Source organism: Clarias gariepinus, chromosome 3 (assembly GCF_024256425.1).
Source record: "Clarias gariepinus isolate MV-2021 ecotype Netherlands chromosome 3, CGAR_prim_01v2, whole genome shotgun sequence".
Lineage (NCBI taxonomy): Eukaryota > Metazoa > Chordata > Actinopteri > Siluriformes > Clariidae > Clarias > Clarias gariepinus.
Window position 1 is genome coordinate 15,221,306 of NC_071102.1, and position 27,493 is coordinate 15,248,798.

General features: G+C 38.2%; 1 protein-coding gene across 1 annotated transcript; it reads left to right on the top strand.

The window, feature by feature from the left end:
* Window positions 1-168: 168 nt before the first annotated feature.
* Window positions 169-26,955, top strand: slc22a18 (solute carrier family 22 member 18). The gene is made up of 10 exons (XM_053491578.1): window positions 169-704; window positions 4,386-4,483; window positions 4,574-4,719; window positions 4,844-4,976; window positions 7,861-7,970; window positions 8,851-8,949; window positions 23,678-23,778; window positions 23,898-23,999; window positions 26,312-26,432; window positions 26,596-26,955. The coding sequence occupies exons 1-10, from the start codon at window positions 600-602 to the stop codon at window positions 26,775-26,777; spliced, it is 1,197 nt and encodes a 398-aa protein (XP_053347553.1). The 5' UTR covers window positions 169-599; the 3' UTR covers window positions 26,778-26,955.
* The last annotated feature ends 538 nt before the right edge of the window (window positions 26,956-27,493 follow it).

Consider the following 27,493-nt stretch of genomic DNA (forward strand, 5'->3'; position numbering starts at 1 on the left):
TTGTGATACCTAATAATTAACAAAATACCCATTATTTGCCTTTTTTTTGTTGATTTGTAAATGTTATAATTTAATAACTTGTGTGCCTAATTGAGAACTTTTTTTTGTTGTTGTTGCATTTATACATACAGCTGAGAGTCAAGCGCGCTTACCCGTTTAAAGAATGAAAGGAAGAAGAGAAATAGGAAGAACCAGGGCTGTGACCTGTGCGAGTCGGATCCTGTTCACATAAGAGCCGACTCAGATGAGCGAAACAACACTGTTCTGTAGGACAATGTTCACCTTTCGTTTTGTTTAGTTTTCTTTTTTCATTTTTTTCATTTAAAAATAAGTTTCTGGTAGCTTTTGTGTCTGTCTCGATTGCAGACTATAAGCGTGCGTTTTGCGCCTTGGTTATTCGGGCAAAGTTCATTACAACCCTTCAAAACACACTGCACAATCGAGGGTTTAGGGTCTAAGTCCTGTAATCGAGAAGTTCTTTTTAAGCAATCTACGTATGTGATCTGTCTTTGCTCGTTACTATATTAATGCAGAATAAGCTGTAGATCAGACAAGCAATCGGATTACAGTTAAACGGTTTTTATTTTACGGAGAAGATCATGGAGCCACATCAAGCTGCAAAAGTGAAGAAAGTTTTATATGTCACTTATCTGATAGCTGCTTTGGACGTAACATGGCTTTTCCTCCAGTTTTCAATAACACCGGTAGGACATGACGGAACTGAATATCAATAATGAAAATAATAATAATAATTTCCGTATTCCTCCCCTGTTTCTGTGTTATTGCCCATGAGGCGTAAACTGTGGTGTGTTAAAATAATTACATTGTATATGTTTGTCAAATCTATTAATTAATAAAACATTTAAAAGTCCCTATCATGCACACAATATCCTCGCTTCACATAAAAAAAGTACGTCGAAAGTGAGTGCGTATACATGAGGTGACTAAGCAATATAACTCGATTTACCCCCTACAGCTCTGATATCTTCTGTAAATACTGCACTGGTTTGGGTGGGTGCGTTAAATATGTATTTTTTGTAAGTTATTCATGCACTGTACATGCATCGTATTGTACAGCTGTTGACGTCTCGCGAAAAACTAAGTGATTCACACATATAAAAACCGATTATATTTTCAAACGCTTAACTTTACTCGTCCGGTCCTGAATTTGTTCTTAAACCATTTGCTTTTGTTAGTTCCGTGTGCGTTTCTCCGTCACGTGACGGTTGTGGACCAACCGGAACCATAGATTATATCATGTTGCCAGGCTATTGCCTTAACGCTGTTGGGCGAGCAGCGCCGCCATATTGGATAGTGCTATTTTCACTTCAAGCGAAGCCATGGGTAATGGATCAGTATCATAATCAAAAGGGTTGCAGGGTCAGGCTACAGACTGCTAACCTTATAACAACCGTTACATCCGCGAGAAACGCATTATACATATTGTACAATTGTGCAAAAAAACATTAGTAAATACTTGTAATTAGTTAATTCTTTAGCATGCACTAGTACAAAAAATTGTGCAAGAAGATTGCTTTAAGTTGCTGAGGATTACTCAGTTTTTCCTGATCGGTTGTCTCTTAACAGGGTGATCACCTACATTACTTATTACAAATTTCTTCTGTTCCGGAGGTGAGGTCTTAAAGTGGAATGGTGCTATGTCTTCACTAAGTTTTGCACAAATGCCAAAAAACACAAACAATGTAAACTAGCTTGAATTGGCTTTCCACTAACATGAACAAGTTTTAAATGGTTTCGCCAATGGTACGCACAACTTAGCTGGCATTCAACTTGGTTGATTCGCTTATATGCAAATGATGTTTCGTATGCCGAGGCAAATCTTTTTGCAAAATTTCTGTTCTTAAGGCGGAAATTCTTAATTAATTCTTAATTCATTTGTATGCTGAGATACCACTATATTGCTTTGGTATATCGCTTTTATTGCCTTATAATCACTAAATTTTTCCTGATCAGTTGTCTCTCAACTTGATGATCACATACTAATGACGCAAAATACATGAGTTGACAGCCACATTAACATGCCGTCACTGGTCTGAGAATATTATCAAGTCTCTTAAAAAAAAAAAAAAAAAGAAAAATTGCTTTAACACAGCAAATCTTATTCACAACTTAAGAAGCTGAACACACAGTGTATGAAAAGTTATCCGCAACACTTATAAGTCGACCCTCACTCAGCCACCTATAGCAGAAGCTCTCACAAAGCTTGGGCCTTACTCTGCAGAGAGTAAAAAGACTAAAATAATTATCACAAATAAGATAATATTAATAATAATAATTATTATTATTACAAAAATAATAATGAGAGAGAAGAGCCTATGTTTACCTTACTGACAATGAGTGGCTATTCAGCACCCCTGCACACATTCTGGATGATAAGAGGAGTGGACTCTCTTTTAAAAATGCAGAAATTCTGTTATTTATAAAGAAATGCCTGCCATCACTGCTTACTAATAAGTAACCATGATTGGCTTGCCAAGTACAATAATGATAATCAAGATGGTAATCTGTATGTTATGATGCTTACAGTGCCTTGCAAAAGTATTCAAACCATTTTAACTTTTCCACTTTTTTCACATTACAACCACAAATGTAAATGTATTACTGGGCCTTGTGAAGTGGAAAAAAAGTTTTTAAGTTTTTTTGCAAATACTGTAAAAATCTGAAAAGTGTGGCATGCACTTGTATTCAGCCCGCCCTGAGGTAATACTTTGTTGAACCACCTATTTGCTGCAATTACAGCTGCAAGTTTTTTTGGTATGTTTCTACCAGCTCTGCACATCTAGAGAGTGAATTTTTTGCCCATTTTCCTTGCAAAATAGCTCAATTTTCAAGTCTTGCCATTGATTCTCAACAATTCTGCACCTTGACTGGGCTGTTCTAATGCATGAATATGCCTTGATCTAAACCATTTTGTTGTAGCTCTGGCTGTATGCTTACAGTTGTTGTCCTGCTGGAAGACCTGCTTCTCTGTCTAACTAAAATATATTATGAACACACAACACAAACTTTACACACTAAACAAGCTAAACATAGTAGCAAAAATAAAAAAGTAAAAAATAATTATTATTAAGTAAATAAATTGAAATTAATTATACTGTATATTAAAAGAATTAGTGTTACATTAATCATAATACAGATCATTATACAGACATATTTAGATGTTTGAGAAAGAAAATATACATAGCTCATCTGAGCATGTTGCTGACAAAACCCATAACCCAACATAGCAGTATTCTGACTGGAGAAGTATAACTTAGGATGGAATGCTGAATTATATTTTAATTTTGTTTAAAATATATTTTAAACTTGTTTAAAATATGTAAAAAAAAAAATAATATATATATATAAAATGCCTAATTATATTTTAAACTTGTTTAATTCTCTTTTTAAAACTGTATACATTTCACAAAATTTAGTTTGATGTGAAAACATTATAATGTAGTGGTTTCCACTGAATTGGTGGCTAAATATAAGGAAATTGTACAAAATGTACCTAGTTCAGGACAGGATTTTGAATCTACTGTTGTTTCATCTTATTACAAACAATAGGAAAGAAAGGATGTACAGAAAAAATGTTTGTTTATGCCTTGTTTAGCCTACAAGTTAATTCTTTTGTCATCTGACAAATACACTGCCTGTTTGGTAATCACAGAGTGAATTACGGATGAGAAATTGAAAAAGGTTTACTTAAAATAGGTCCAGTGTTAAAATTCACTTATACCACTTTAGCGCTGTTATTACAACGGTAGAAATCTTAAGTAATCCCAGTAAAATATTCAGTTTAGCTTTTCTAATTAATATCTATTAGTGCAGGTGTTTGTTTACATTCAGCAAGTAGTTTATTTTAAAGTAGTATTAAATCGAGCACATAACTGTTCATTACATCGGTTTTACTCAACATTTTGTTTGTACCTATGGTGCTACAGTAGTTAAATTTCATGCAAATATCTAAGTACTGCAAAAGTGTAGCCAGTATTGCATAATGCTGTAATCTGTAATCTGGCTAGACAGAATATACAGACAGACAGACAGAAAATTTTCTGAGACTGGTTTTGTGTCCTTCAATATATAATATGTAAAAATATAATTGAAAGAGGAAGTTCTGACCAAGGTTTAAACAAAACATTTTTCTTATTTAGATAGATAGATAGATAGATAGATAGATAGATAGATAGATAGATACAGTAGATAGATTATAGTCATTCCAATCACAACATGCACTGAACGGAACATTCTGTACTGAATGATTAAATTTGAAACTTTGGGAGGAGGCATGATTATTTGTTATTTGATTGTAATTTACTATTGCATTTTGAAAACTTGCGTACAATTTTTTTGTCAACCTTTTTTTTTGCATATGCAAGTATTTGGCAAAAAGGCTGGGATTTGACACACTCTGGTTTGGGTACCTACAGACAACAGTAGGAGTGATTCAACTACTGGGAGGCCCAGTTTTTGGAAGGTAAGTACCAGTGCATTTCTGAGTTAAAAACTGAGAGAATGAATATCAGTGAATTATCAGTGTATTTGTAATCTGTATTCTTTTTGTCAGGTTTGCAGATATTTTTGGAGCACGCGCTGCCCTGTCCCTGTCCTGTTTAGCATCAATCATCTATTATTTGCTTTTAGCAGCAGCAGACAGTGCTTTGTTACTTTTTTTGCACAAACTACCTGCTGTATTCATGCATTCCTTGCCAGGTCAGACCCACTATTATTTATTATTATTATAAGTACATTCAGCTCATGATATATAAACTAGCAGCTTGCTCTTATCTCTCTTGATTTCTCAAACCCATTGATACAATTATGTGTCTTTGCCCAGGATCACAGATGGTTGTCACAGACCTGTCTGAAAAAAACAAGCGAGCAGATGCCCTGGCAAAGCTTGGTCTCTGTTTTGGCATTGGCATGATCACTGGATCGTCCTTGGGAGGCACCCTGAGCACACGCTTTGGGTATTATTGTTTAAATTGCATAAACAGAACCACACATACAGTATATTTAACTAATACATACTTTAAAGATGGTTTTATTTACTAATGGTGGATTTTGTTTAAAGAAATTTGTTATAATTTGAGATTAGTTTTTATTAGCATTGAATAACAAGAATATTACACCCTGACCAGGTTCACTAAAGTGGACCAAAAAAAAAAAGACTTTTGTGGTTAATTCTGCTGAATTGCTGTTTGGTTTTGTCAAACGTGGCACTAAGCATTAAGGCCAAACAACTCGATCTGTCCATATGACATTGTTGGGGAAAAACCTGGGATACAGGTGGAATTTTTGCTATGTTCTGGGCTTATGTCTATTCAGTTTGCTTTCAACAGATCCAACCATTTAACAAAAACAGGACAGCTCAACATTAAAATGTGTTTGGTCAGGACTCACAGCTTTTGCCTCATTTAGTTTAAGGTCTTTTTTCTTTTAATTGCCTTAGTTAAAAGTCGCAACATCAGACCATCTGATCCACACACAACTTTAAATCAGGATTTAAACCAGATCCCTTCCTGACACAACCTTTCTGTTTTACCTGGGCTTGGGACTGGCTCTAAATCCAGTGCCTGTTTTTAACATATGGTATATAAAAAAAAAAAAAAAAACTTATTCACCGGTAAAGCCACTTCCAAATTAATAAAGTATAAATTAGGGTAGATTTGGTACAATCTGACTAAATAGGAGAAATTTTTTTTTCACTCTGATACTTTAAACATACAGTATCACTCAGGGTGTGTTAATTTAAGTAGTTTGTCTTAGAAGATTAGATGATGATATAGTAGGTACCCAATTGGAATGCTATTACCGCCGCGGCAAAACGTCAGCGGCCAAAATAAATCAGTTGCATTTCAAAGTCATTTGTAAAATGACTGCCAAGTGGCGCAAAGTGACATTTTTACTTACCGCAGTTTTAAAATACTGTACAATTTAGTCATAAAAAAATGTTGTATAAAAGAAATACAATAATGATTACTTACGTTACGTAACTTTACGCAACAAACATGAAAAATCTAAACCAGGGTTATTGATATTTACTGTACAATAATAAGTTAAAAAAAATGGTTAAATGTTGTTTAGATCAAGTTCAGTAGCTCACAATTTTATTTGTACGTTTATAAGTATAAACGGTTATATAGCGTATCTCTGTTTATTGTTATTTAGGTTCTGGGTTATTACTTTAAACACATTGTTGGGGTGCTCATGTTGGGTCATAAGCGTCATTTACAAATGAACACCTGGTTGGGTTATTTTGACCCAACAACTGGTTTATTCATTATTCTCTCATTTCTCCAAATGGCAGCCTGCATGTTCAAAATATTACTGTTATTGTGTCACAGGTGTAGTTGTAAGAGTTGTTTAGGCAAAAATGCGTGTGTATACAGCTCAAAACTTCCAACGGTTTTTAAAGATAGCATCCATTTAGAAAAAATGCCCCAACGATTTTAGACATTTGAGCTTCAGGAAATCACCTGGCACTCTGCGTCTAACACCGGGCCAACTCATGTCTTGATTTATATTACTTATAATAATTGTTAATTTAATTTAAATGAGGTTTGGGCTCGGGATTTTGATTCGGCATCGTGACCCTCCTCTTATATTTCCTACGTGGTCTAATCAGCGCTCAACCGCACACGTACAATTTTCCAGAGTGCACCGGCAGAAGTAGACTAATGATTATAAATGCGTTGTAAAAAACAGCAAGGAGACTGACTCCGACCATTTTTTGGTTTCGGCTGTAGTGATGAAGATAATCATGTCATCTCTTCGTCTCCGCAGCAGTAGATGCGCCAAAAATCCACTTTTCATACGAACTACATTGTCTATTTTTTTCCATTAGTTCATATAAAAGCAGATATTTCGCTTTCTATAAGTATATATTTTTCACGTTTGTCAGGCGAGTATACACTGAGTTTCGGTTAATTTTCTGACTTGCTCAAGTTCACCAAAAACAATACAAAACCGCACCCTGTTTGCTTTCAAACATTTACAAAATCATAAAAAAAAAATTCTGCCTATATTCTAGTGTTACACATATAATCTAAAGGCTAGATATAAAGGTATACATTTACTTTGCCTAAATTTAATGCGAATAAGAAACACCTATATTTAATTTAAATTCTAAATCTGTACTGTAATTTTAGTACTGTGATTGTAAATTCGTTTAATGTTTAACTTGTATTTCATAAGGTTTAGCCAGCGGTGGTACAGCGCACCGGTGGTCATTCTTTATTATTAAAGAAAATTATAATGATCATAGCAGCCTACTGAATTTCATTCTTATAATACCGCAAAAACACAAGCAGGGCTAAATGACATCGACATCTGCTGACGCAGTAGAAAGTCCTGACAATGTTTTAATTTTATAGGCATTTATTTTACTTAATAAATTTACTTCAAATTTAAAGAACACAAAGTATAAGATGACACAAAACCCTTCATGCATTGTTTCTTTAATTACACATGATAAAAAAGGCTGACTATGTTAACGTTTATTTCGCTTAAATTAGATCCTAATAAGACTTAATTTAATTTGAATTCTACATTTGTACAGTAATTTTAGTAATGTGATTATGAATTAGTTTAACTACAATGTTTCACTTGATTTTATCTGCTAATACATGCAGCTCTAAAGGAGCTGCGGCTTATTAATCCTTGAGAGAATTAACTAAGGCCTGAGGCGTCAGTCTATAGTTATAAAGCGCCACTCAGGGGTAAAAGCCAGCATACACACAAACCCAAATGCTGCCGCCGTGCGCTGCGGCGGTGAAACCAACATTCCGATTGAGTACCTACTGTATGTCCTTTAGAATTATATGCAGTAATGTTTGTGTATGTGTTTTGCAGAGAGAAGTTTGCAGCATATGTGGCTTCTGGAGGAAGTTTTATCAATCTACTGTTGGTGCTGAAATTCATTCCTAAACACACAAAAAGACAGCACACAAAGAAGAATGACAGTAGGATACAAATTATTTAAAATTAAATGACTATTTGTTTGGTTGTGAGGGTTATCACAGGGTTACCCATGCATAATTAATATGATAACAATATGTAGTGTTTTCAAATGTTTATAAGCACTTAGACCATATTTAGGCATGCTCATGTGCCTACGGTACCTGATGAAACAATATAGCACATCATTATAAATACACTTCCATTACTATACACTGAAACATAATAACTTAACCAGGTTTAAATTTAGCTATTGATCACTTTACTTGTGACTTTCTTTATAATTATTTTGCAGACAGTAGTTGTTTCAGAAATTAACAAAATGCATGTTCTTATTTATGTAAAAACAACCATGCATTTACCAAAACAATATGTTGCTAGAAGTCACACATTATTTGGCTGCATCAAGCAAAGAAAACAACTGCAAAGATTTGAAATTGCTGGTGCTGGATTAAGGACCTAATGACTCCAGATTGTGGTCTAATGACTTCAGATTGATCCTATTCCAGAACAATGGATGCATCAGGGTAAGAAGGGACGCATCGGCCCACTGTACAAACCTCTGGGGGCAGTGTTGTGACCTGGGCTTGCTTCAGTTGGTCAGGTGTAGCCCGAGCAAAGTTATGCGCCAATAAAATAAAGTCAGCTGATGAGCTGAATGTACTGAACGACCAAGTTTTCAACATCAATTGAGTTTTTTCTTTCCTGATGCCACAGCCCAGGACTCAAATTGTGATTGGGAGTATAAGAAATCATTTTAACACATGAATTGGCCACCAAATTATTTGCTGAGTGTGTGTTTTTTTTGGGGGGACAAACTGTATGTTTACATATGAATTAGATATGTAAATGCATGTACTAGTTTTTGTTTTTAACCCAATACAGCTGGCTCTGTGTTTAATTTGGGGGAGATTGTCAGGCTGATGAAGTTTCCAGGTGTTGCAAAGACATTTACTGTGAAAATAATCTCAGGAATGCCATCTGGTGAGTGACATTTTTAATTGATTACATTTCTTAAATTGTGTATTTCTTAAATTTTGCTTACCTTGTAAAAAAACAATTATTTTTTTTAAATCTGCATGGTGGCATAGTGGTTAACACTGAGGCCTTGAATGTGCAGGGTTGAGCGTTCACTTTTGGAAGTTCACTTTTGCATGTTCCCCTTTGATTTGTGGGTATCCTTCCACAGTCAAAAGATGTGCAGATTAGGTTAATTGGCCTTACCAAATTGCCATAGTGAGTGTGTTTGTGTGTGTGTGTGTGCCATGTGATGGGCACTCTGTATAAGTTGTACCTGGCCTGTACCCTAAGCCTTCTAGGATAGGCTCTAGGCCTCCCTCTGACCCTGTACACAGGATAAAGTGGTATAGAGTGAATTAACTAATTTATTGATAAAAAAAATTAGGTGGTTGTCATAGTGGTTAACACTGCGACCTCAAACCAGTAGAGTCTTCACCTTCCAGTCTTTGTGCTAGTTTTCATGTTCTAACTGTGCTTGGTGGGTTTCCTCTGGGTACTCCGGTGTACTTCCACAGTCCAAAGACGTGCAGGTAGTCTAACTGTCATTTACAGTTGCCATGTGTGAGTATGTGTCTGATTGTGTACATGCGTGTGCCCTGTGATTGACTCCCACCCCGTCCAGGGCACATTTCGTCTTGTGCCTCGAGTCCCCCGGGATCCACTCAGGGCCTCCCATAAACCTACAACATAGGTCAACTTATCTGGGAATTTGCATGTCAGCTTCTGCTTCAAACTCAAAAAAATCCATTAGCCAACTACAAGGGACACAGAGGATTAACTCTGGAATCACTTTTTAATTCTTGTGTCCGACAGCTTTGCAGGATACACACCAATTGTTCAAAGTAGATTTAACTAAGTGGTCAATAACTTTAAACAACAACAACAAAAAAATAACACTAAAAAGATACATCACTATTTCTGATAAATAATAGGTAAATCATTATTTCTAATAAATAATAGTTTAATCACTACTTCCAATAAAAAATAGTTAAATAAAATGTAAACGAATACAACTAAATTATGTAACTAAGCTTAACACATACTATTCCATAAACCATTTAGCAAACATGTAATACACATCATATTACATTCTTTGTGAATACATGGAAACACCTAAATAACAATTATAACATAATATAAATTATTATTTCTCTCTTGTATGGAGCACAATAGCAATTAAATCAAATATCAAATATTTTTTTTTTTTATTTAGTAATTCAGATTCAAGTGATCATTCCTCCATATAAGTAAAGACTGGTATTATCATACCATCAGTGTCCGTGAAATGAACAGCAGCCGATGCGCCTCCCTGTCTCACATGTTACTCACTGCAGTCTCTTACACGAAGGTTTATACACAGACCTTATACTATTACATCATAGTTGCATCATAGTAGAGACTGTGAGGTGGCGATTTTCTGTCACAGATGGTCCTTGTTAAGTGTGTACCTTTGCTCTATTATGAAGTGATGCATACTGTGATGTCATACTCTCATCGTGTCACAGTTGTTCCTTGTCGATTGACCTCAGCTCTATTTCACTTATTTTAGCTTTACACCTCTCACTTGAACTACTGGTTCTTGAACCCAAGTAGTTCACAATTCCTTTTCTTCTGCCTGTTCTTTTGCAGGAACCAAAACAACTAGCTATTTAACATCTCTGTAAAGGATGGTCGCAAGAATCTTGCTTTTCAATTTCTTGATGACTTTTTCTGTCTTGTCTGTGACGCTCACTTGGTTGGGCTTTATACTTGAAACAGGGTAGTGTATGAAGGCTCTCATTTATGCGTCTCTGACAACAACCTTGTGTTCTGAGTTGACTTTAATCTCTCTGGCTAGTTTGTACTGGCTTCTTAGTGCATTGGGATCAGCCAAATAGACTATGTCCCCCACAGCAACATTCTGTTCTTATGTGTGCCACTTACTTCTTACTGACAAGTTTGGGCCTGCTAACTGACTCCATTTCTTTTAGAATTTAGTAACTTCTTCCTAGATAATCTTTAATTTTTTATAAAGATTTTATAAAGATAGCCTATGACATCCAAATCTCCTGGGTCTCTTTTTGGTCCTGGTTTTCCGAGTAAGAGAGAGTTGGGAGTGATGTCTTCTATGCAGTCCTCTCTACTCTGTGTTCTTGCATCTATGGGTGTTTCATTTGCTAGATTGGCTGCCATGTAAAGAAAGTCCTGGAACTCACTCCACATGAAAACACCATTGCCTTTCAAGTTATGAAGGGCTCGCTTTACAATACAAACAGCTGCCTCTGCTGTCCCATTCCTGTGAGGAGAACTTGCGGGATAAATTTTCCAGGACCATTAATTCCATGCATGGTAGCCTTTCCCTCCAGCTCAGATCTCTGCAGCTTATCCAATAACTTGTAAAGTTCTTCAAGAACAGGTTTAGCCCCAATGAAATTTAAGCCAGGGTCAGACCACGGTTTTCTTGGATGTTCCCTCATGGCTGTAAATCTCTGGTAGGCTATTAGGAAGCCCTAGTAGATTAATCACTTAGACATGAGCGTGTAAAGCTCTGGACGCCATGCAGCAGAAAACAATTCCCCAGACTTTAAGCCATACTTTTTTACTGACTTTATCTTTTACTTTATAGGGGCCAAACAAGTCTAAAGTTTTGAATTCAAAATGTATTTTTTCTTCCTCCATATCTCTCCAAAGGAACCTGTGGAGATGCATTTCATGCTCTTCGAGGCAAACAGAGTTGTACATCTTCTTCATGTCTCCAAGAGCAGCAAATACTCCCTTCCTAAATCAAAGCAACAGCTCTGATAAGGTTGAGTACATCTGGCCCTTTTAGCAGAAGAACATGCATGCTCAGTTTATTGAATTTTTGGCTACTATTCCAGACCAGTCGCACCGGAGTGGTTGTTGAGTGGGGGTTTGGTTCCACTAAATCGATGACATACCAAACTGGTCCCTTCCACTTCTTGATCTCTTACCTAGTGAGTTTCATCGCTGCTCCTCTTTCTAACATAACATGGACCTGAGCTGCATAAATACCTCGCCATTCTGGTACTCTCTTGAGTTGTTTTTTCGTTCTTAGGAAAGCACTTTCCACCCCACTTCTGTCAGGTTCAGTAGAGGGTGTGGTGAATCCAAGCACAGATGTCACAGTCGATTTCGGATAGAAATTGAGTTTTAAGTGCTTGTGACTAAGTCGACAACGTGGTAATTTAAAGCTTTGACGTGAATTCCGCGTAGAGATGTGAGCAGGGATTAAAGCGGACTGCTGCACCGAGGCGGGGGGGCGGTGTGTATGACGCTTGGCTCGCAGGAACACGGAAGCGCGCAGAGCAGGCACATAATCCAAGATGTATGCTAGCGTGAAAACCTTAATCTTGCGGGGAAGCAGGGACAAGCAGAGCTGGTGAGGAAATGGATAGAGAGAGAGCTCCGTTAAAACAGGCCGATGTAAAATGGAGGAGCCTAAGTCGGTTGGACATCGGCAGCGTAAGCTCGGCGAGAAGCGGAGATAAATCGTGGGGCAAGCGAGGTCGCTACTTGGCAGGCTGAGACGAGAGATAACGCTGGTATATTAAGGCTGAATAAGGCACACAATAAACTGGCGACATGGTGGTGTCAGCGCGTGGCTTAAATAAGCATGAGAGGTAATCACTGATAGAACACAGGTGTGTAGAGAGCGGAAGGTGAGGTGGTGAGTTGGAAGGAGTGGTTGGGAGATAATGGTGGTGCTCCATGATCATGACGAGGCTGTGGCTTGACGTGGCGTCACAACTTCTGTTGTATGGAATGGTGGATGGGTCCTGAATCCATGGATACTTTGAATTCCAGTGTGGAGACTTACTGTGGGAATCTTCTTTCAACATAGTTAAGACCCTCTCTTATGATCTCAAGTTCCTTCTCTTCTGCTAGAGTCATTTCTTTTCCTCCAGACTTACAGTTACCACAATGGCACCCACCACACTTTGGTTCATAAGCCGCTCCGATACTGTCCGACTTCCATCACTTAAGAAAATCCTGGTTATTTGTCACTGAGCTTTTTGTTTTAGCCACATGACTTTTTCCTCTTTGCATTATCTTGAGGATATTTGGAGCTTCAGCCTTTTAACTTGAGTCTGCATAATATAATTTGTGTCTGAGGCCAGATCTATCAGAGTGCTAATTTCTTGGTTACTTCCATCAACATCATGATAACAGGGAGTTCCTTTAATCCACTCCCGACTAAAAGTCCCAATTTGTCTCTCTCAGAGCAGTCTACCATCTTAGCTTTGTTGGTGAATGCTCTCTTGAACTTTTACACTAGTTTTGGTGAGAGTTCAGCCAAAAACTCCTTCTGCTCATCTGTACATCTGCTTCCTTTCCTGGAGTCTCTGGTGGTGGCTCTTTCCCCACCCAGTTCCTTGAGTTCCTCTTTTGGACAAAGGAGGTAATGGTGGTCTGACAAGGCCCTTTTACAGTCTTTGTTTCTGCGAGGATAATTGTCGCTGTCAAGCACTTTTTACATGCACCCAGTTCCTTTACAATGGATTTTCCGCTCCGCTAGTTTTAGTTATTTTTGCAGAAGAAGATTTTGTCTCTATGCTTTTCTTCTCCACACACAATGCATCCACTTTCTGTAGAAAGTTTCTTTGTTGTTTTGGTGAAGGTATATTCTCAGACTTCTTTTCTGGTCTTTCTGCCTTTTCTAAAACTTTGAGCTGCACAAGCCTTTTAAAAATTTCTTCTTCTTTCTTCAGGAACTTTAGTGGTGCATCAAAGTGTTTCTCTGGTGTGATGCCATTTGCAGGATCTGTCATGTAGACTAACCATTGTCTTTTCACAAACTCAGGTAACTTGCTCTTAATGGACTTTATCACAAGTGGGTTCTTGATTGTGCTGATATTTCCAAGGTCTGTGAGATCTAACAGGGCTTTTTTTACCGTTTGGATTAACTCTAGAGCCCTCCTTGGCTGATTATCTCTCTCAGCAGGAATCATTTCTAGGTCCTCGACAACTTCCATGGCGATTGTGGTTTTGTTTCCATGGCGGTTCTCCAACACTCAGCAGCTGTGTTGTAAGAGGAAAGTCTGAGCTCTTCGGCAATCTTGTCATTGATGCTGTCCACCAGTTGAATCTTTTTAACCTCAGCGTTAGAAGTCCCCCCTATTACCACTGAATAGAGGTAAGCTTGTAGGTTTGCAGATGCTGCAGATGCTATCATATCCATCTTATTTTTCACATCGGTTTCTGATGCTTGTACATTCTCTGTAATCCATTGAGTACATGCAGTTCAAATTCAAATGCTATTCTTGCTTCACACTTACTGCTAAACTCTTTCAGCTTGCATACGCGACCCTGAATTAGATATACATTCTATCTCTGTTTCTGTAAAATCAGCTTTTTTCTGTGCTGAAAACGATACCTCTGCACTGTTTTCTTGACGAGCTTTAATCTCCACCAGTAACCCAGCCTTGTAATCATCATTGGTTTCAAAAACTTCCTTAGTGGAGAGATTTTTGAATTCCTTTTTAAGTTCTGATCCGGGCAAATTACGTGCTTCTCTGTTGAGAAAGTTAGATTGCTTTGTGAAGCTACTTTTTGCAGAAGTTCTCTCCCTTTTCAGTTGCTCAACCTTTTTTCCAAAAGTTTCTTCTGCCATTCTGCTTGGATATTATCCTCTTAACCTGTGTCAACAGCACTTTGTCTCTAGACTTGAATGATCTGTTGATCTCTGTCCACACTGTTACACCTGGTTATTGACTGTCAAATACAATAAAATTATTTATCAAATAAAAAATAAAATATCAAGTAACTCAGATTCAAGGTATCAGTTCTTCGTATAAGTAAATTAAAGTTATTATACCATTAGTGTCCCTAAGATGACTAGCGGCCGATGCGCTTCCCTGTCTCATATATTACTGACTGCAGTCTCTTACACGCATGTTTTTATACACAGACCCTACACTGTTAAATCATAGCACATCATAGTAGAGACTGTGAGGCGGCGATTCTCTGTCACAGATGGTGCTTGTATGTTAAGTCTGTACCTTTGCTCGATTAGTGATTGTGAGGTGAGGCATACTGTGATGTCATACTCTGATCGTGTCACAGTTGTTCCTGGTCAAATGACATCAGCTCCATTATTTTACTTATTTTAGCTTTACACCAATAGAGGTGGGTAGTAACGAGTTACTTTTACTCCGCTACATTTACCTAAGTAACTTTTTGAAAAAAATTGACTTCTAGGAGTAGTTTTACTGCACAATACTTTTTACTTTTACTTGAGTAGATTTGTAAAGAAGAAGCGCTACTCTTACTCCGCTACATTCAGCTATACTCGAATCGTTACGTTTCTTACCTTTTATTTGACACTTTAACTTTTCTTTGTTTTTGCCAGAGAAGACCTCTTGTTCACATGTTCTAACGTTAGTTTTTATCTGCTGAGCTATTTGCAGGGCAACTGAATATACAGCATATCTTACACAGGAAATAGTTTACAGTACACTGTTCAAAAATACATTGAAAAAACCTACATACATTCAGAGGAAAACCTAAAGATTTTTAGTTTTATCCATTTATTTAATTACATTTATTTCATTTTTTTTCCTTTTTTTTTTTTTTGGAAATGTATCATTTTATACATTATCATTTTGTCTGGCTGCTTACATAATTTCTAAAAAAAATGATCTCACATTATGATGAAACACTTACTCAGTACTTGATTATCTTTTCACCGAATACGTTTTTTCTCTTACATGATTAATATTATTTTGAAGTACAGCTACTCTTACTTGAGTACATTTTTTGGCTACTCTACCACCTCTGGTCCTCAAACACTGATGATTTGGTACCAAGTGAAAAACAATTTATATATATATTAAACATTATTAAAACCTAAAAAAATAGTCATGAACTGTCAACATTGTAAAAGATATATGGCCAGAGAAGTTGCGTCATTAAAAAGTCAACAAGTGAGATTATTGCTATGTTTAATAATTAAAGTTAAACACTTTGTTTTGAATTGTGACTAAACAACTGTTGGGAAAAAAATAGGCTAGGGAACAGGGGGTGTACAACTTAATTGTACACATAGTTGTTATCCTTGTTACTTTACACAATTACTGAGTTACTTAGCTTTTCTGTTAAACCAGTCTGAGCATTTTAGGTTCTCCTATCAAGAAGGCTTACTATCCACTTGCTATCTTTTTTTTTTCTTTCACTGTTCTGAAAGTATATATAAATTCAAATTCAAATTTTATTTGTCACATACACAGTCATACACAGTACGATATGCAGTGAAATGCTTTAGACAATTGCCCATGACCTTAAAATAAAAGACTATAAAATAAAAAAAATTATATGAAAAGGAAAACAGAAGGTAAATTTAACTAAGTAAGAATAAAATAACATAACATAACTGTAAAGTACAAAATATGCAATAAAAGAGACATATATGAAAAATATAGAAAAATAAGAGACAGCAATACAAAGATGTAGGACTATGTGTGAGAATGAGGTTGAATATGAATTGAGTATAAATAGAAATGTCACGGATTTAAAGTGTTTAAAGTGACTGTGCATCCGGATAACAGAATGTCCAGGGGGTGTGCAAATATACTTGAAGTAACATATTTAAAGTGACTTGTGATAATTTAACTTAACTAATGTCCACGAATGTGTAGTTGTGCAGTGGCCACTAGTGTAAGTGAATGTCCAGAATGTCCACAGTGAGTGCAAAGACCATGTGTGTGGATGTGTGAAATGGATTAATACTGTGTGGTTTACTGATTAAGAGACCGTATCACCTGCGGGAAGGAGCTCCTCCTCAGTCTCTCTGTGTTGGTCTTCAGGAAGCGGAATCGCTTACCTGACCTCAAGAAGGAGAACAGTCGATTGTTGGGATGGCTGAGGTCCTTCACAATCTTCCTGGCTTTGGTCCACTACCGCTTGCTGTAGATTGAGTGCAGGTCAGGGAGCTCGGTGCGGATGATATGCTCAGCTGATCGCACCACCCTCTGTAGAGCTTGTGTGTCCTGCATGGTGCTGTTCCCGAAACAGGTTGAGATGTTTCCCATCAGGATGCTCTCTATGGTGCAGGAGTAAAAGTTCCTGAGCACCTTGGAGGGCAGTCGGAAGTCTCAAGCATCTGAGTTGGTAGAGACGCTGTAGGGCCTTTTTCACTATGGTGTTAATGTGACAGGACCATGACAGGTCCTGTGTGATGTGAACACCGAGGTATTTGAAGCTCTCCACTCTCTCCACTGGACTCTCGTTGATGATGGGGGTCTTGTAGTTCCTCTCCTGCCTTTGTCTTGCTGACGTTCAGGAGGAGATTATTCCTCTGGCACCAGTTCTCCAGATTCCCAATCTCCTTCAGGTAGGCCGACTCATCGTTGTCAGAGATCAGGCTCACCACGACTGTGTCATTAGCAAACTTAATGATGGTGGTGGAGCTGAAAGTGGCCGCACAGTCATATGTGTACAAAGAGTATAGAAGGGAGCTTAGAACGCAACCCTGGGGGGTTCCAGTTCTGAGAGTGATGGAAGCTGAGACATGTCTGCCCATTCTTACTGCTTGTGGTCTGCCAGTTAAAAAATTAGAGATCCACTGGCACAGAAATGAGCTGAGTCCCAGGTGCTCCAGCTTGGTGGTGAGTGTGAAGGGAATTAATGCTAAACTGTAGTCGATGAAGAGCATTTTAACATAATTCCCCCTTCTAGTGTTCAAGTGAGTAAGTGATGTGTGGAGGAGATGAGAGATGGCATCATCAGTAGAACGGTTTGGACGGTAAGCGAACTGTAAAGGGTCCAGTGTGTCTGGTAGAGATGAAATGATAAAGTCCTTGACCAGGCGTTCAAAGCACTTCATCACTATTGAGGTGAGGGCTACAGGGCGATAGTCATTGAGAGAAGCAGGATGTGGTTTGTTCGGGACAGGAATAATGATGGACTTTTTGAAGCATGTGAGGATCACCGACTGAGATAAACAGATGTTGAATATCTCAGTGAACACAGGTGCTAGCTGGTCTGCGCAGGCTCTGAGGATACGGCCTGAGATGCCGTCTGGTCCTGCTGCTTTCCTGGTGTTCACTCTCTTGAAGGCTCTCCTCATGTCATGCTCAGAGATGATGAACACGTTTCCGGTGCTGGCAGTGTCTTCCTGTCTGCAGCCGTTAGCATCGCTAGCGTCTTTAGCTGCAGCTTCGAAGCGAGCATAGAAAGTGTTCAGCTCGTCTGCCAGAGTCATGTCCGTGTTCGTCATACCGGATGTTGGTGCTTTATAGTCCGTTATTGTCCTTAGTCCCTGCTACAGGCTCCCAGAGTCACTCTGTTGAAGTTGTGACTCTAGTTTTCTCCCGTAGCGCTGTTTCGCCTCTTTCACCGCCTTCCGGACGTTGTATGACGCAGCCTTGTATGGTTTCATGTCCCCCAACGAAAGTCCCGTGTTATAGGCAGCGGTGCGAGATCTCACAGCGTCGCGGATGGTTTTATCCACCCACGGCTTCTGGTTGGGAAACATTCTAATAGTCTTTTTCTCCACGGTATCATCCCATTTTTACGGAATCCCACAATCGCTTACGTAAACACGCTGACATCATCATCGGAGCTGTTCCTGAACATGTCTCAGTCTGCGTTATCGAGTGCGTCTTGTCACGTGGCTACCGATTGGTCCGTCCAGCGCACGACCTCCCTCTGAACCAGAACTTCCTGTTTCATCCTTTGTTTGTATTTTGGCATGAGGAAGATGGCGGCGTGGTCGGCTTTACCAAACGGTTTTTTTGTAGCTGTCCTTGATTGTAGTGTAACAGTGGTCCAGTGTCCTTTCATCCCTGGTGGGGCAGGTGATGTGCTGATAAAAGTTTGGCGCTGCGCGTTTGAGGTTGGCACTGTTAATTCAATTCAATTCAATTCAATTTTATTTGTATAGTGCTTTTAGCAATTGTCATTGCCGCAAAGCAGCTTTACACAATCAAAAGAATTATTTAAGTTTGTATGAAATGTAAATGTGTTTAAATCAAAATGGTCAGTTTGTCCCTGGTGAGCAAGCTGAGGGCGACAGTGGCAAGGAAAACTAGGAAGAAACCTTGAGAGGAACCAGACTCAACAGGGAACCCATCCTCATTTGGGTGAAACAGAAAGCAGGAAATGATCTGTATTTATACAGTGTGTTAGGTGGCAGGCAGTTCAGCTATAATAGCTGATGTTAATTGATGTTAACATGGAGTCCAGGTAGTTATTGAAGATTCAGGTAGACTTGTAGGAAGTTCCAGTCCTGAACTATCGAACTGTCAAGTCCCCAGAGAAACAGTTGCCAACACCAGTTGAGGCCAGAACCATCTTCTAGGTAGAGAGAATCATCCCCAGACACCAGGCGCATCCCAAAGAGACACACGGGGCATCCATGTGACAAGATCTCCAACCAGAAGCGGGGCACCAGGATGGGTCAGACAGGTCCGGAGGGCAGATGGAGTCTGGATCACTAGCAGCTCAGGAACGACATGTGTAGCTCAACAGAGAGAGAAAGAGTAAAAGGGGGAGACCGGGGGAGAGAGGAAAGAGAAAGAGGGGGAGAAAGAGAAGAAGAGGAGAGATGGCAGTTAGGTATGGTCACAGTCACACAATGTATAATGTAAATGTATATTAACTGTAGAGTGCAAGCAGAGACTCCGGCAGGACTAACTATGACAGCATAACTAAAAGGGAGAGCCAAAAGGAAACACAAACATGAGGGCTTCCTAAGATGTACAGTAAAGCAAACAATCACCTCACCGTCAGCAAACCTGAGTGATCAATGAGAGTGAGGAAGACAGCATCTAAACATACCAGTTCACCATAATACTTTCCGTCCATGAATCCCCAAGATATGCTCCTTTACCTAAGGCAAATCTATTTATAAAAATGCTTGGCTAAATAAATAGGTTTTTAGCCTGGAATTAAACACTGAGACTGTGTTTGAGTCCCGAACACTATTTGGAAGACCATTCCATAATTTTGGGGCTTTGTAAGAAAAAGCTCTTCCCCCAGCTGTATTTTTTATAATACGCAGTACTGACAAGCAGCCTGCATTCTTTGATCAAAGTAGGCGTGGCGGTTCGTAAGACACTAGCAGTTCGCTCAGGTACTGCGGCGCGAGACCATTTAATGCTTTATATGTCAAGAGTAGTATTTTAAAATCAATGCGAAATTTCACAGGGAGCCAATGCAGTGAAGATAAGATAGGGGTGATGTGCTCATATCTTTTGGTTCTAGTGAGGACTCTCGCTGCTTTCTGGACTAGCTGAAGCTTATTTATGCACCTAGCTGAACAACCAGACAGTAAGGCATTACAATAGTCCAACCTAGAGGTGATAAAAGCATCAACTAGTTTTTCTGCATCGTTTAGCGACAATATATTTCTTATCTTGGAGGTGAAAGAATGCTATCATGGTAATATTATCTACATGAGCTTCAAATGAAAGGCTGGAATCTATAATCACACCAAGGTCTTTTACTGTTCAAATTCAAATTTTATTTGTCACATACACAAACATACACAGTACGAAATGTAGTGAAATGCATTATACTGTTGCACTTAATGGAACAGAAAGGCCATCTAAAATTACGGTGTGATCTAAAATTTTACTTCTAGCTGTATGCGGCCCTATAACTAGAACTTCTGTCTTATCCGGATTAAGCAGAAGGAAGTTAATTAGCATACAATTTCTTATGTCCTGCACACATTGCTCAACTGTTAAAGTCCCCCGCCACAATAAGTGCAGCGTCCCGTGTTGTGTCTGGTGCTGTGTAAGTGCCTCATGCAGCTCGCATAAGGCAGTGTCTGTGTCCACTTGTGGTGGAATATAAACGGCGCTGATTATGACCGATGTGAACTCCCGAGGTAGATAAAAAGGAGGACACATAATGGACAGTAGTTTCAGATTTGGTGTGCAGAAGCGTGTGAGAGGAACAACGCTCATGCTGTTGCACCAGATGCTGTTCACCATTAAACACACGCCGCCTCCCCTTGACTTCCCCGAGTCCTGTGTCCTGTTCATGCGGTGAACCGAGAAGGACTCGGCCAGCTGGATGGCGTGGTCTTGGTGAAGCAGAGGATATTGCAGTCCCGAATGTCTCTCTGGAACTTTATTCTGGCCCTGAGGTCATCGAGCTTGTTTTCCAGTGACTGGACGTTGGCGAGCAGGATGCTAGGCAGAGGTGTGCGGTGTGCAAACTAACTTAGAAAACAAAAACAAAGAAAAGGTGGTCGGAGCAGTCATGATGGCAGCCGACCTCACCGGCACCATACTTGTAACCCAACTTGTAAAATATATATATATATATATATATAATAGAGGTCAGAGGAAAATGGGCCGACTGATTCAAGATGATAGAAGAGCAATTTTGACTGAAATAACCACTCGTAACAACCGAGGTATGCAGCAAAGCATTTGCACCTTGAGGCGCATGGGCTACAACAGCAGAAGACCCCACCAAGTACCACTCATCTCCACTAAAAATAGGAAAAAGAGGCTACAATTTGCATGAGCTCACCAAAATTGGACAGTTGAAGACTGGAAAAATGTTGCCTGGTCTGATGAGTCTCGATTTCTGTTGAGTCATTCAAATGGTAGAGACAGAATTTGGCGTAAACAGAATGAGAACATGGATCCATCATGCTTTGTTACCACTGTGCGGGCTGGTGGTGGTGTAATGGTGTGGGGGATGTTTTCTTGGCACACTTTAGGCCCATTAGTGCCAATTGGGCATCGTTTAAATGCCACAGGCTACCTGAGCATTGTTTCTGACCATGTCCATCCCTTTATGACCACCATGTACCCATCCTCTGATGGCTACTTCCAGCAGGATAATGCACCATGTCACAAAGCTTTAATTATTTCAAAATTGGTTCCTTGAACATGACAATGAGTTTACTGTACTGAAATGGCCCCCACAGTCACCAGATCTCAACCCAACAGAGCATCTATGGGATGTGGTGAAACGAGAGCTTTGTGCCCTGGATGTGCATCCTACAAATCTCCATCAACTGCAAGATGCTATCCTATCAATATGGGCCAACATTACTAAAGAATGCTTTCAGCACCTTGTTGAATCAATGCCACGTAGAATTAAGGCAGTTTAGAAGGCGAAAGGGGGTCAAACACCATATTAGTATGGTGTTCCTAATAACCCTTTAGGTGAGTGTATACAGTGGGGCAAAAAAGTATTTAATCAGCCACCAATTGTGCAAGTTCGCCCACTTAAAAAGATAAGAGAGGCCTGTAATTTTCATTATAGGTATTGCTCAACTCTGAGAGACAAAATAAGAAAAAAGAAATCCAGAAAATCACATTGTAGGATTTTTAAAGAATTTATTTGGTCACCTACAAACAAGCTTCTGGTTCTCACAGACCTGTAACTTCTTCTTTAAGAGGCTTTTCTCTTCTTCACTTGTTATTAGTATTAATGGCATCTGTTATCAGAATAAAAGACTCCTGTCCACAACATCAACCAGTCACGCTCCAAACTCCACTATGGCCAAGACCAAAGAGCTGTCAGGACACCAGAAACGAAATTGTAGACCTGCACCAGGCTGGGAAGACTGAATGTGCAATAGGTAAGCAGCTTGGTGTGAAAATATCAACTGTGGGAGCAATTATTAGAAAATGGAAGACATACAAGACCACTGATAATCTCCCTCGATCTGGGGCTCTAGCAAGATCTCATGGGGTCAAAATGATCACAAGAACTTTGAGCAAAAATCCCAGAACTACACGGGGGGACCTAGTGAATGACCTGCAGAGAGCTGGGACCAAAGTAACAAAGGCTACCATCAGCAACACACTGTGACACCAGAGACTCAAATCCTGCAGTGCCAGACGTGTCCTCCTGCTTAAGCCAGTACATGTCCAGACCCGTCAGAAGTTTAATAGAGAGCATTTGGATGATTCAGAAGAGGACTGGGAGGATGTCATATGGTCAGATGAAATCAAAATAGAACTTTGTGAGAAAGAATGCTGAGTTGCATCCAAAGAACACCATACCTACTGTGAAGTGGAAACATCATGCTTTGGAGCCTGTTTTTCTGCAAAGGAACCAGGACGACTAATCCGTGTAAAAGAAAGAGTGAATGGGGCCATGTATCGTGAGATTTTGAGTAAAAACCTCCTTCCAGCAGCAAGGGTACTAAAGATGAAACGTGGCTGGGTCTTTCAGCATGACCCGATGTCAGCTGACCGCATCTTTTTGAACTGCTTGCTCACGCACCATTAGGGGCGGAATAACACACTCGGAGGAAAACGCTAGCCGCTCCTTCCGCGTGCGCAAGCTCACAGATGCCCCTGATTGGCTGTAGAGCCGTAATTAATGTGGGAGCGCAGGTACCTCTCATCCCTCCCCCTGAGAGAGCTCAGCCAATCAGCTCTCTCTAGACCTCCGGCTGTGAGAGGAAAACAGCATCACCCGGGGTTCGAACCAGCGATCTCCGAATGATAGGGCGAGCACTTTACCACTGCGCCACTCAGAGGCCCAAATACTTATTTTCCACCATAATTTGCAAATAAATTCTTTAAAAATCCCACAATGTGATTTTCTGGATTTTCTTTTTTTATTATTTTGTCTCTCATAGTTGAGGTATACCTATGGTGAAAATTACAGGCCTCTCTCATCTTTTTAAGTGGGAGAACTTGCACAATTTGTGGCTGACTAAAAACTTTTTTTGCCCCACTGTAATTATATTAATTATATACATTTTCACCCCCAGGTGTTTTTCAGGTCATGTTCTCCATCATTGTCATGAACTTTTTCCAGCTACAGGCAGAGCAAAATGGGTATCTCATGGCTTACCTTGGTGTGGTGCAAATGGTACATATGCATTTCCTTTTATTCAGGAATTTTGCTAAAGATCTTCATTGTTTTTTTTGTTTTTTTTTGTTACTTATTTTGGCTCCCAAGCATTCTAAATATGCTACTTTGTGTTGTAGGTGATTCAGGGTGCTGTTATTGGCCGTCTTACCACAAGATATTCAGAGAACTCTTTACTACTATTTTCTGTAGGCCTGAACAGCTTGGTGGGGCTTGCACAGGTACACACCACACATCTCCCAAAATTATGGCCTAGTACACACAAATAGTTAACTCCAGTATTATTGCCACCGTTTTAAAATGTATTAATAAAAAAACTAAATACCTGTAAATGTTGCTCCATAACTTTCAAAACATTTATTTGTGAAACTTGTTTATGTTCTAGGGTTATTACTGTATATGGAGGCTGGAAATGACTTTTGAAAAAAAAAAAAAAACACTAATTTACGTTTTAGGCAGCATTGAGTGATGTGTGCTATGTTAATTGGGATATATGTATTGAGGTGGTTATGTGGTTAAAGGATTGACTTATGACATTGTAACATCTTGGCAGAGGCTTTTGATGATGCATTTATAATGTTTTTAATACCATAATTACTTTGAAAAGGCCATAGTACTTTAGTTATTCTGCTTTATTTCATCATTTTCAATTTATGATGAAATGATCATTATAATTTTTGATTATGAATTTGTTTCTTAAATTAAAAGTAAGGTTTTAGCCTATATAATTTACAAATGTATAATAAAATGCTAATACACATTTGTCACAGTAAATGGCCCAAAGGTGCCATTGTATCCAAGGTGGATACCTCACCATCATACCCATGTGCTGGCGTTTCCCAGACTGTTCCCACAAAACCACAAAGAAGCACATAATTGATTACAATTTCTCTGTATGCTATAGCATTAAGTGGTTTGCCAAAGATGATTCAAAAGACCCCTAGTTGCTAGAGCTTTAATCTCAACCCCACTGAATACCTTTGGGATGAATTGGAATGTCAATTGTTTACCACATAACATCAGTGTTTTACCTCACTAATACTATTGTGACTAAAGGTGTTTGACCACCCAAAGGTGGGACCAGCTCCTTATTAATGACCATGGTTTTGGAATGGGCATAAATATGTGTGATCGCTTGTGAATCTGACATTTAGCAACATGCTAACAAACACAGCCACCTCTACAGCACCTCTCCTGCCTTGTCACATTTCTTCCCCTTCAATGCCATGCTTACAGAGGGGAAATTGTTACAACATACAAAGACATCCAAATAACTGCGTGCTTCAAAATTTTTTAAGTCACACATTTGGTTGTAATTGGCAGGTGTCCGTATGCTTTTGGCATGATAGTGTCTGCCATCATGATAATATTGTGTCTGCTGTTATCATGCTAATATCAGCTACTTTGCTGGCATTATTCCATATATATTTTAAATAGTTATTTTCATAGATATATTTTCAACACAAGAGCAACATAAATACATACAAAAGAACCAAATATGTTGTTAAGAATATGGAGGAAGGCAGCTGGTTTTCAAGCTAATTTCTAAAACAGTTTATATATATATATATATATATATATATATATTAGTGCTGTCAAAATTAGTGCGTTAACGCATGCGATTAATTTGAAATATTTAACGCATTAAAAAAAATTAACGCAATTAACGTGGTTGCAGTTTTCTTTATTTCCTGTTGTGGCCGACGTGTGTTCAACGTGCAAAGAAGTATGGATAAGACCAAGGAAGGACTTTTAGACGGAAAGTTTCAGTATAAAACTCTGCCGGATGGTTCTGTGGATAAAACAAAAGTAATCTGTACATTTTGCAAAGCCGAATTTAAATACCAGAGAAGATTCGTCTTTGACATATCACTTATAAGCAAAACACCCCACCGAAACAATCTCTACAGGGCCTCGCCAATGTAAATTGCATTGATTGTTTTGAAATTCAAATGACACAAATGGCACATACCTGTGTTTTTATTTCTGTAATAAATATGGCTTTCAAGCCAACAGTTAATTTGGAGAATATTGATGGTTTATTGCAGGTATGTTGTTTACATGAGAAAATCTGTGTTACAAGTTAAACAAAAATTCCAATAAACAATCATATTTGAATTTAAATAGTTTAATTGTCTTGAGTTTACATTAATTATTTACATTTACATATCCAAAAAGTTTCAGTCTTTTAATTGTGATTAATCGCGATTAATTGCAAAAAATTGTGCGATTAATTAGTTAATTTTTTTTTATCGATTGACAGCACTAATATATATATATATATATATATATATATATATATATATAGCATATAAAAAGCTAAATATTTACTACGAACTTGTGCACAAAATAGTTCATACAAAACACAGATCATTTCTAAATATTAACTTTCACTGTTTGACCTAATAGCTAATCTAATTTTAAGGTTTGACAAAAAAAAAAAACTAATTCCACTAGCTAACCTTGCTTTTTGTCTTTTTTATATTTTGTTATTATTATTATACTTAATTTTTAATTTGTTACCTTTTTTTAGGCTATGACCACTAATATATTTCAGTTCTGCGTTGTTCTTGTTCCAATGATGCTGTCACTCAGCATTTTCAACATCATCACAGACAGCATGCTAACAAAGAGTGTTCCAGCTTCTGACACAGGTACAGAAACATGCAGAAAGATTTTTTCTCATTTATAGTAATTTGCACATGTCAAGACTTTATTCCAAAGCTGTTTTTGGTCCATAATCTGGGCAATATGTTTGTAGTTTATAGTGTTTATAGTGTTATGTATATGTAATGTATGTAAAATGTATATTTGTAGGGACCATGCTAGGTTTGTGTGCATCTGTGCTGCCTCTGGTGCGCACAATTGGGCCAACCATTGGAGGTTTCCTTTATGAGACATATGGCGTGTCATCATTTGGATATATTCAATTTGTTGTCGGGGCTATAACCTTTAGCCTGCTGTTCAATTCAAGGAGGAACACAACCCAATACAGATGAAACTTTAACTAATGTTTTTTTTTTTTCATTATATTTACTGTTGATATTAAAACTGTTGATTCATACCATGTACTGTAACTACAGTTTGGTAGTAGAGTGTATTAGTTCCAACTGAACATTTTATTATATTACTTACAAAAATGTGTCAATGGAAAATGTATTTTTTTGTTAAACTAAATAAAGCATAAATAAATTACATATAATCTTGGTCTGTTATCGATTGTGATATTTTTTTACTGACCATTTAGGCAATCATTTCTACATGTTATTTAAATTTTTTAATTCTTTTTCCTAATTTAGTAACTGAATACAATATAGTTTAAAGATATAAAATAATAGTTTTGATTTTTGGCAGCTGCAAACAGTATTCAAATGACAGGTGTCGATATTATTAGTATCACCCACACAAGACTAGCTAGATGAAGCTAGTTTTAACTACACTTCATCAAAACAGATGATATTATAGTAGCCAGGAAATTACAACAACCTTTGAATCTATTAGAGGATTTCATTGAAAAAATGTAAAATTTTATATTTATTAACTGAACTATATGACCAAATGTTTGGGACACCTAGCCACAACAGCAGTGTGTGCATGTTTTTTGAACAAGCTGTAGAAGATATTGAATGCACAACAGACTACATCAATTTCTACAAGAACATTCTAGCTCTTGTCAGGAGGGTATGTTGTTTTTCTACTTTAATAACAAACCCTG

Coding starts and splice junctions, on each gene's coding strand:
- slc22a18 (XM_053491578.1), top strand. CDS start 600: ATGGAGCCACATCAAGCTGCAAAAGTGAAGAAAGTTTTATATGTCACT. Junction 8,950..23,677: donor AATCTCAGGAATGCCATCTG/GTGAGTGACATT, acceptor TTTCACCCCCAG/GTGTTTTTCAGGTCATGTTC. Junction 24,000..26,311: donor GCTTGGTGGGGCTTGCACAG/GTACACACCACA, acceptor ACCTTTTTTTAG/GCTATGACCACTAATATATT.